Source organism: Crassostrea angulata, chromosome 9, assembly GCF_025612915.1.
Source record: "Crassostrea angulata isolate pt1a10 chromosome 9, ASM2561291v2, whole genome shotgun sequence".
Classification (NCBI taxonomy): domain Eukaryota; kingdom Metazoa; phylum Mollusca; class Bivalvia; order Ostreida; family Ostreidae; genus Magallana; species Magallana angulata.
In genome coordinates, this window is record NC_069119.1 from 30,300,259 (window position 1) to 30,310,731 (window position 10,473).

At 36.4% G+C, this 10,473-nt stretch overlaps 1 protein-coding gene across 1 annotated transcript; it reads left to right on the forward strand.

Moving 5' to 3' along the window:
- The first annotated feature begins 408 nt into the window (after nt 1–408).
- LOC128162786 (uncharacterized) lies at nt 409–1,434 on the forward strand. The gene has a single exon (XM_052826172.1). It carries the CDS (start codon nt 409–411, stop codon nt 1,432–1,434), a length of 1,026 nt encoding a protein of 341 aa, XP_052682132.1.
- The last annotated feature ends 9,039 nt before the right edge of the window (nt 1,435–10,473 follow it).

The window sequence follows — 10,473 nt, forward strand, 5'->3', positions numbered from 1 at the left end:
TCTTGCCTAGATAGCCGAGTGGGGAGCACGATGGCCGCTCACTGCTAGGAGAATGGGTTCCAGAGGTCGTGAGTTCAAGCCTCGGTCGGGGCGGAAGGTGGAGCTCCAACAAAAGTGAATTTCTTCTCCCCCAATTGGTGCCTCTGTCTCAAATGAGATGATAAGATTATCGCGTGGTTCATATAGATGAGTTAGCGTGGTTCAGCAGCAGACGTGTATTAATTATCTGGATTTACATTGTGAGTTTTATTATAGGACTGTAGTGATTTGTGAAATTTATATAACTTTGCTCAAAAAACATATAGCGTATTTCACGCTAAACTGCGTATTAACGCTGAACTGCGTATTGATGCATTATTTTGCGAATTATTCGCATTGACATTTGCGTATTTAACGCATATTCATACAATGAGTGTCTCTGAGCATTCTGAAATGGCTGATGGCCTTTCGGAAGAAAAAGAGGTTCCAGTGAACCCATCAATACTGACAATGATGAAGGAAATGCAAAACAATATTGCTTCCTTGGCATCATCTGTCGGTGAAATGAAAAGACGAGGACAGAAACGGAAAGCCGAAAATCAGCCGTGTTCCTCGAAAGATTTGAGTGACGTGTCATCGGATGAAGAAGATGAAGAGAAAACTCAGAGGGACGAGTTCGGCGATTTAGTTGATGAACTAGATGAGGTTGAAGAGTTCGATAACGACACTATTTTAGATGAACTTGCCGAATGTTTTGGCACAGAAGAAAAATGTGGCGAGCCGGTTCATGAAAAACTGGCCAAAGTAACTAGCGATGGTGTGCGTGCAGTGCTCAATGCTGAAAAGATCAAGGAAGTGAGCGAGAAGTATAATCGACCACGGAATGTGCTTAATCTGTCACCACCTAAGATTAATGAAGAAATTCGAGCCCACCTCAGTCGGAAAATACGAAATCAAGACATCAAACTTCAACGTACCCAGACTCTGGTAGCCAAGGCAATTGTGCCTCAATTGCAGCAGATCAATCTTCTGCTTAATGCAAAGCAAAAAGGAGAGGGCCCGTCAATGAAGGACCTCACAACCCTGGCAATGGACGGTCTCAAATTGATGACGTACGTCTACTGTGATCTATCACAAAGAAGACGAGAGTTCATTATCCAACCCAAGAGTAACGACGAATTCCGGGTGCTATTTTCAAACGATTATCCCGTCACGGACAAACTGTTCGAGGTTGATCTGCGGAAAAAGGTCGAAGATATCACGAAAGCAAATAAGGTTGGGTCAAAGATCTCGGGTACCAGCAACAGACCCGAGAAGAGGAGTTTCCCAAGTCGGAAATACCAAGGTCAAACACCCTACAACCAGACCAACAGACCTCAGCCTTTTTTAGGCCAGCGTTCATTCCAGGGCTACAAAAAGAAAATGTACCCAAACAACAAGCTGACGAAGAAATAAATCAGGAAGTGTTACCTTCAGAAAATGTGAGTGAATTTCTATATACCTCTAAAAATTTTACGGCAGGGAAATTGCCGGTCACTATGAAAATTGGGAAATGATTTCAAGTGATTCAAAAATTTTAGAACTAGTGAAAGGTTATTCAATTGAATTTCAAAATACACCTTTTCAACGCAGCAATCCCAAACCAATTAATTTCAATGAAACTAATTTAGAAATCATTGATATTGAAATCAAAGAATTTCAATCAAAGAAAATTATTGAAGAAGTAGCAGATTATAACGAAAACGAATTTATTCCAAATATCTTCGTCAGACCAAAGAAAAATGGGAAGTTCAGAGTTATATTAAACTTAAAACACTTGAATTACTTTGTGGAATATCACCATTTTAAGATGGAAACGTTGTCGTCCGCAATCAACTTAGTGTCAAAGAATTGTTATTTTGCGTCGATTGATTTACAAGACGCTTATTATTCGTGTAATGTGTGTCAGGACGACAGAAAATATTTGAGATTTAATTGGAAAGGCCAGAAGTTCCAATACACGTGTTTGGCCATGGGATTTGCATCAGCCCCACGAATATTCACGAAACTGTTAAAACCTGTGTTCGCTATTTTAAGAAAACGAGGACATGCTAATGTGGCCTACATAGACGATTATCTTTTAATAAGCAAAACAGAATTAGAATGCCAAAGAAATGTAGAGCAAACAGCGCATTTATTGGACACTCTTGGTTTAACTATCAACGAAGATAAATCCGTATTTAAACCGACAATATGTATTCAATTTCTAGGATTTGAGATTAACTCTGAGACTATGACAGTAGCTCTAACAAAAGAACGCGCCTTATCTATTAAGGAAAAATGTCAAGATATTCTTAACCATCATCAAGTGACTATACGCGAATTTGCACAATTAATCGGTAAACTCGTGTCGAGTGAACCCGGTGTTAGATATGCACCTCTGTATTACAAGTCTCTTGAGATTGAGAAGGACAAACATTTGAAAATAAATTGTGGAAACTTTGAAGCAAAGATAACAATATCGGATACTAGTAAAGAAACGGTGAAGTGGTGGATAAACAACGTTGCTTTATTTCCACGATATATTAATGTTGACGTCGCGTTAGTAACATTAAAAACAGACAGTTCACAATCAGGGTGGGACGCCTTTAACGAAAGTAACGGTGAATGTATCCAAGGACAATGGTCAATTAGTGACAAAGAGCATCATATTAATTATTTAGAACTTAAAGCTGGGTTGATAGCAGTAACAACTTTCTGTGAAGAAATGCAAAATTGCCATGTGAAACTTTTGATGGATAATACGGTTGCGGTAACTTATGTTTCAAAAATGGGTGGAAAAATTGAATCGCTTAACACTTTGACAACATCTATTTGGAAGTTTTGTATGGATAGAAATATTTGGCTCTCTGCAAGTCACATTGCAGGAGTTGAAAACACGGAGGCAGATTTTCTTTCCCGCCACAAAAATAATGATTTGGAATGGAAATTAGATACCGTCGTATTCGATAAGATAATCGAAATATATGGTCAATGTGACATCGATTTATTTGCTTCTAGACACAATTTTCAATTCAAACCGTATGTGTCCTATACCCCCGATATAAACGCAGAGGCAATTGACGCCTTTAGCATACTGTGGAGAAATAAAATGTGTTACATTTTTTGTCCTTTCAGTCAGATAGGATCGGCGCTTCAAAAGATTTCCACGGACGTAACGGAAGCCATTGTAATTGCACCAATCTGGCCGACACAACATTGGTTCCCGCAGCTACTGCATTTGGTTTGCAAACAAAGTTACATATTACCAAACATACCGAATTTACTAACTCTTCCAAACGAGCCTCAGATAAACCACCCGCTGAAGAAAATGAGACTGGGAGCCTTCCGTGTGTCGGGAAATCCTTTGAAAGTCGAAGCCTATCAAAAGACACTCAAGCCATTAAATTGTCTTCATGGAGAGGATCCAAAAAACAATATCGGACATATATTGAGAAATGGGTGTCATTTTGTTATAAAAGAAAAATTAATATTTTCGAAGCAAATGTAGACAGTGTTTTAACATATTTGACTGAATTGTATAATGCTGGTTTGGGATATAGTTGTATTAATACCGCCAGAAGCGCATTGTCATCGCTTTTACAATTAGAAAATTGTGTAAGTGTCGGGTCTCATCCCCTTGTACGTAGATTTATGAAAGGTGTTTTTAATCTTAGACCAAGTTTACCAAGATATAACGTGACTTGGGATGTGAATATTGTTCTTAAGTTTTTAAAAAATTTAACACCAATTTCATCTTTATCATTATTAAAGTTATCGCAAAAATTGCTTATGTTGTTAGCCTTATTATCAGGTCAACGAGGCCAGACTCTTCATTTGATAGACATAAGAAACATACATTTACAAGACTCTTGTGTAAAAATTGTAATTGGTGACTTGTTGAAAACATCAGACAATAAGAAACATCTGGGTGAAATTAATCTGTCCAGATATGACGAAGACACCGATCTCTGTGTTGTGAATGCATTAACGCACTACCTGCAGCGTAGAGACTAAACTGTTCATTACGACACAAAGGCCGCACAAACCAGTATCTCGAGATACCATCGGCCGATGGCTGAAAACCGTTATGAAGCAAGCTGGTATTGATGTCAGCATTTTCAAACCTCACAGCATGAGAGCAGCTTCCACCAACGCCGCATACGCTATGCGCATCCCTGTAGATACTATCATACGGACAGTGGGCTGGTCTAAGGACTCAGTGTTTAGAAAATTTTACAAGAAACCTGTTAGTCTTGATGTACAAATGAGTAAAAATTTGTTGAACAACTATTCGTAGATATTATATTACATGTACATGAATTGGATTGTTTTAGATAAAGTTCTATGAACTAATGTCTTTTGTTTTATAAAACGAGATATTATTTTACCACAAATTTGGATTCAGCTCTAAAGTCTCATTTGAGACAGAGGTACCAATTGGGGGAGGAGAAATTAAAAAGTTAAACGAGACTTACCTGGAAGGTGAAGTTTGACTGTAATTTCTTCGACCCAATTGGGTGCCGAGGGATCAAATGCCCAACCCGAACAAGGATAATTTTTCAAAAAATTTTCCCGCCCGTTATTAAAGTGAAATAATCCAAATTAGGATCATCGGAATAAACAACAAAAACTTTGAGGCAAAGGTTTAATACTGAAGACCGGTGTAATGCAAAAATCGTAACTCAAAGTGGAAGTTTTTGAAAAAAGACACTGCTAGATGACTAAATCCCATTTTCGAGTCCCCAGATATAACAAAAACCATGCTATTAAGAGTCGTTAAGATTGATTTACTGCAAGATCAGAGTCTATTGTGTTAAATAAACGCCCTCTCTGTCGCTTCAGGTATTAATACACACCCCAGAATAGAAAGTCTAGTAGATTTACGGAGATTTTCAATTGCATCAGCCTTTAATTAGCCTGGATGATAATGTTGAAAAATTGTGCGAGGTATTCCGAGGGAGTTCTGAACGGAAAAAAGCTGTAAACATTTCACATTATAAATCTTCGTAAGAAATCTGTTTCGTTCCCGTGAACTTTTATGAGTGAATATTAAATATTTTTTAGTGAAGATTTCTTGAATATATTCCCTTTTATCGATTTCAACTGTTTTTCTTTCACATGTATGTGTATTTTATTTAAAATAAAAAAAGTGATGGAAGCAATAACTTGGGACAAACTATTAAACACAGATAACACAATCTCTATGTCAAATTAGTCCGTAAAGGAAAACAATATCAACACGAGTTTGGGCATACATAACGTTCATACATTAATATCATTACGACAAGGCAAAAATGTTGAGTACACAAGAACACAGGTAAAAAAATGAAACCCAAATTTTTTGTGACCTGGGAAGAGTTCTTGTTGACATTTCGAGTAGTCTCCCTTTAAATTTAATACAAAGCCTGTACAAATGTATATCGCTTAACGAAGAAAATTCTAAGATTATTCCTCTCCCTAGGATATAATACAAGTACCATATATGTCTGCTAAGTATGGTGTTTCAATGGGGCTACTTCGACCTTCGCTTTTTCGCCTTAAGATCGAAGATGCGAGAGTGCGAAGTTGCGACGGCGAAACGCGAAGATGCGAAAGCGAAATTGCACTCTTGCCATCGCATGTTCGCTTTCGCCTTCGCCTTTTTATAATTGTGGAGCTCTCTATCGTTTAAAGGACATCTGAGGCAGAAGATGAACTTTTAAGAACTTATTTTCAACAGCCAGACTGCGCAAATATATCCATAACTTTTTAGGGGGGGGGGTAAGGCTTAGCCCCCCCCCCCACCCCCACTTTTTTTGCCAAGTTAGACCTAACCAATAGGAACATAGCAACAGGGAGGGTTCAGCCCCCCTCCCCCCTCCCCCCCCCTTTTTCCTCGGAGCAAACAAAATTGTTCCTTAAAAGACCTTGAAGGGAATGAAATATTAATAGTGATATTGAAAATTGGAATCATAGCACGTATACTAGCACACCCCCCAACACCACCACCACTACCACAGATTAGGAATTTGGGGGAAAATTGGGCAGGTAAGATTGGAGTTATAGGTATACCCACCCCCCCCACACACACAATGTCATTAGGATTTTCATGATTTTGGGAATTCTTGTCAAGATTTTTTATGATTAGATTCGCCTCCCCCCTTTCAATTTGCTTCCGACGCCATTGTTATTAGAGTACATGCAACAAATTGTTAAAGTATAGGCCTCGGCTGAATTAAGAAAATATCTCCAAATGCATCCTTATCGCTACCACAAAGTTGTGACATGACAAGACTCCCCCCCCCCCCCCCCCTCCACCACACACCCTGCGAAAAATTACACGGGGTCGGTCAGCTGAGTTGCAAAGTTATCGATAAGAAAAACAAACTATTTAAAGACATTGGTTTTGAGATTGTGAATAATATGAGACATAAGAAGCGACCCTCTTTAAAATCAAAGTACTGAAGAACTGACGGGAGTTGATTTTGTTGATTTGTATTTCTTTTAAAATCAATAATATGTTATTTTGCATGACAAGTACATGTAGTTTCTAATTTGTATTTGAATTACGCACGATTTTATAATATGAATTTTTGGACTTTTTCGACAAGAATGTCGAGAAACCCCCATATGAATCATGTATAATAATAATTAAAGATAAAATTAATTCAATCAAACTATGTATCAGTAATAGAAATATATCTCGAAAATTGTATGGATCCAAGCAATATTGAACTTAGGTCTCGTTCAACCAAACGCTAGGCTGACACCGCAAATCTCCGACAAGCAAGAGAGACTCTCTGCTTGTCGGAGATTTACGGAGACAGCCGAGCGTCGAGTTGAACGAGACTATATTGAACTCTGGCGTAGGAATACATACGACTACAAAAATATCTAAATTGTTCGTACCATTTAAAATCTGACTATTTTCCAGGTATTTATAAATAAGTTTCCTTGAAAAACAATGCTTTAGCATACATTACATCGAATTTATCAATTATTTTCAAGAACTAAGTCTTGTCAGCAGCGATGATTTGTTCTGAGGTCCAAACACTGTTTCACTTTCGGTTTGTCTGGGAGAGTTGATTAAAATCACTTCCAAAAAATTGAATAATAATTCCAAAGATAAGGTTAACTGTGGTGAAATTAAAATGTGTATAAATTATTTTAAGAAATATTTCTTTACATTGTCGGCAATATATAGGGAAAAAAGCCTATCATGCAGGTATTATTTCAAGCAATTATTACGGGATATGAGTATAACGTCCTGAATGTCGGTTCAAAACAGACTCACTTTGTGAAGTTGGTTGATACAAATTTTGTGGAGAGCTATTATAATACAGCTTTACAGCCACTTGTGAACTAGCTGCAGGTCTGTAGCTCCCAGTCTGAAAAAATTCAGATGGACGAACTGGAAGCTACAGTGCCTCCCATAGTAAAAATTCAATTTACAGCGCACAATAAAATATGCGCTAGTTTTTTTTTTTTAATTATTATTGAAGATTGTGTTATTATTTATCTTTTACTTACACAACAAAAAAGTATAAATAAATGTAAAGTAACATAAATTTTTCCGCGAAAAATTACCAAATCTTTGCAGGTCGTTTATTCTAACTAATTCAGAAAAATAACAAGAGTAAAGCTGTCAATGTGACAGCAAACCGGGTTATTTTTAGTGTGAACAGTATCCATGATCCATTTGTCAATACTGAATTCATAAAAACTGCCTATCCAAAGAAATGGGGTATTCTATATACAATATTTTTGCCAGTTATCGGTACAATAAGGGTACCTTTTTGACACCAACTCGCCCGCCCGCTATTTTTACTATTTCAATAGTAGGAAACCCGGTTAAAAATTCTCTTTCAAAATTCTTAGAATTCAAGAGCAATGGAGTTTCATGGGACCTCACGGCGGTCTTCGAACCCCATGCCGCTCCAAATATATTTACCCCCTTAATTAAGAAATTTCTTGATCCGTCTCATTTCTAGAAAAGAGTACGTTTTAACTTTTATCTCATACGTGAGGTGTATATCACCCGTGTGATAAACCTTTGCTATATCAAACGGGTGATGCTTTATCAAATACTTCCGGTCCGAACTACTTTTGACACAGCCCCTCGCTTCAACGCTTCAGTGACCTACTTTCGAAGCTTTGCTAGTAGTAAAAAAATTATATCTTATCTACTACAAAAATTGATATTAAATTGATTTTGTCAAAAAAGTTAGATTCAGATATGACGGAAAACACATAACTGCGTAGCACAGGCGTCGGAACCGGGGAAGGGGTGAGGGCTTAGCACCCTCCCCCCACTTCTTTGCAAAGTTATACATAGACCCTGTTTTCTTGTTTGTCAAGATTTTATTCATAAGTTTAGGCCCTTTTCAACTTTCAATTTGCTTTGTGTAGTTTATAAAACTGCAAATTACGTTATATATCAAGGAGTTCATCCTGACGACGCGATGAAGGTTGTGTTCATATAGGCCTACATACAATAACTTACCGAAATAATGTTTATTAGACTTTTATTCCACCACTAGTAAGCATCCTTATTCACTATTTCAATTTCGAATCATTAGGCTAGGCCTGGTGTTTGTTTTATAAAACATCAACAACCGTTCCTCGTTCGAGTCAATTCAAACTAACGAGCATTCCCAACTTTGTTTATGTCAACAAACTTGATTATTCAATTCTTCTGATCAGTAATTCTATCTAATCAAGTAAATAAGCTCTAAGAAAAAATTTTACAGCTAAAAAATTATTTCAAGGTTTATTTCAGTGAAACTTTACTTCAAAACACTTAGATTTATATCAGAAATGACGTACTAAATTGTATTGCGCAAGGTCACAATAACCGCATAACACAACGTTGTATCATCGTCTTTGATCTTTGAAAAATCAATTCGGGTCATATAAGGGACTGTCTCAAAAGCTTCATAATATAAATCAAATTGTATGAGGTAAATAGAACATCTATAATTGTGTGATTTTATTTTTGCTTTATCCAACTCGTTAAAATGGTTATATTCGCTCGGCAAGCATCGCGAATATAAACACCATTTCAACGAGTTGGATAAAGCAAATATAAAATCACACAATATAGATATCCTCTATATATTCAAGTTTTAATTACATGTCAGAATTAAGATATTAGGCATTTCCTTTTATAATACTATGAGAATTATATATAATTACGAAAATTAGCGCATGGTGTTAATCACCATGTAAAATGTATATTTTACATGTTGCGAACATTTTCTATAGTTAAGCTTGTTGGTAAATTAACGTTATTTACTCTTCTTAATTATCGTGAAATTCCTCCTGACTGTGATGTGATAGAATGTAATTTAATGTTTATCAAACGTCTTAACTGTAACAAAGAAATAGGACATCAAAGTAATCAAGTGTAGCTTTAGGAAATATACTTATTAGAAAGGCAGGATTGCAGGACAATGGTTTCAGATAAGAAATTTGTGTTTGACACTAATAGAGTTAATGCAATTACATAACAATTAGCAGATAAACGCAGGTGAATAAATGGGCGTTTACCTGGACGATGGTCAGTTAGGATCAAGAAATATATTCTCTGATTGGGTGATTTATACATGTTAATTATTTAGAGGGTCACGCCAGTAAAATAATATTATATGTTTTAGAGATGAGATGATTGTAAGTTAGTTGAAGAGAGAAGAGAGTTAGAGTTCGATATATAGTTAGAGGTTAAGAGTCAAGATACAAGTCGTCTGTCTAATCCGTTACGTTTTCCCTCACTGTCAAATGTAGGTTAACATTAAGTTAGAATTATCAATAAGCGAGTTTCCCCTTTTTAATGTGTACGGAGTGGAGAGTAACTGTTTATATGATTGTGTTATTAACTGGAATAAATGTGGAAAATACAGCGAGTGTTGAGCTAATTCCCTAGTAATCGCCCGGTACGGAAAATACCCCATACGGTACAAACCCGGCGGTTATAATAATGCAACATTCAAACGATAAGCGCGTACCGTACTTATTTTGATTTCATCACAGAAACGATCTATAGGTTCATATAAGAAAACATATTTGCAAATGTGAACATTTGGATTTGTCATTCCCGATGTTATAATTCAACTTATCAGTGTTGATAACAATGACCATATCATCATTGTGTGAGCAATATCGTATATATCAAATTTTGTCATGGACATATATTTATAATCCTGAAGGTTTGAAGTGGAACTGATTGTTAGAGGTTTGAGAAATACATGACAATATATTAACAAATACTTCATTTGGGATCGCTATGCACAAAAAATAAATGACAAGATACTAAAAAAGCAGGGTATTTGCAATACGAATAAAGATTATTTTAGCATAAAATGTTAACGTCAGGTTACTCGATACATCGATTACCTATCACAAAAATACGGGACAAAGTTTTAATACCTGTGTGTAAACATTTTATAGCAAATAAACTGCCTGGTTTAAATGTTCAACTCGTTTTGATTTTAAACA

What these genes read in the sequence shown, in the direction of transcription:
- LOC128162786 (XM_052826172.1), top strand. Translation starts at nt 409, where the DNA reads ATGAGTGTCTCTGAGCATTCTGAAATGGCTGATGGCCTTTCGGAAGAA.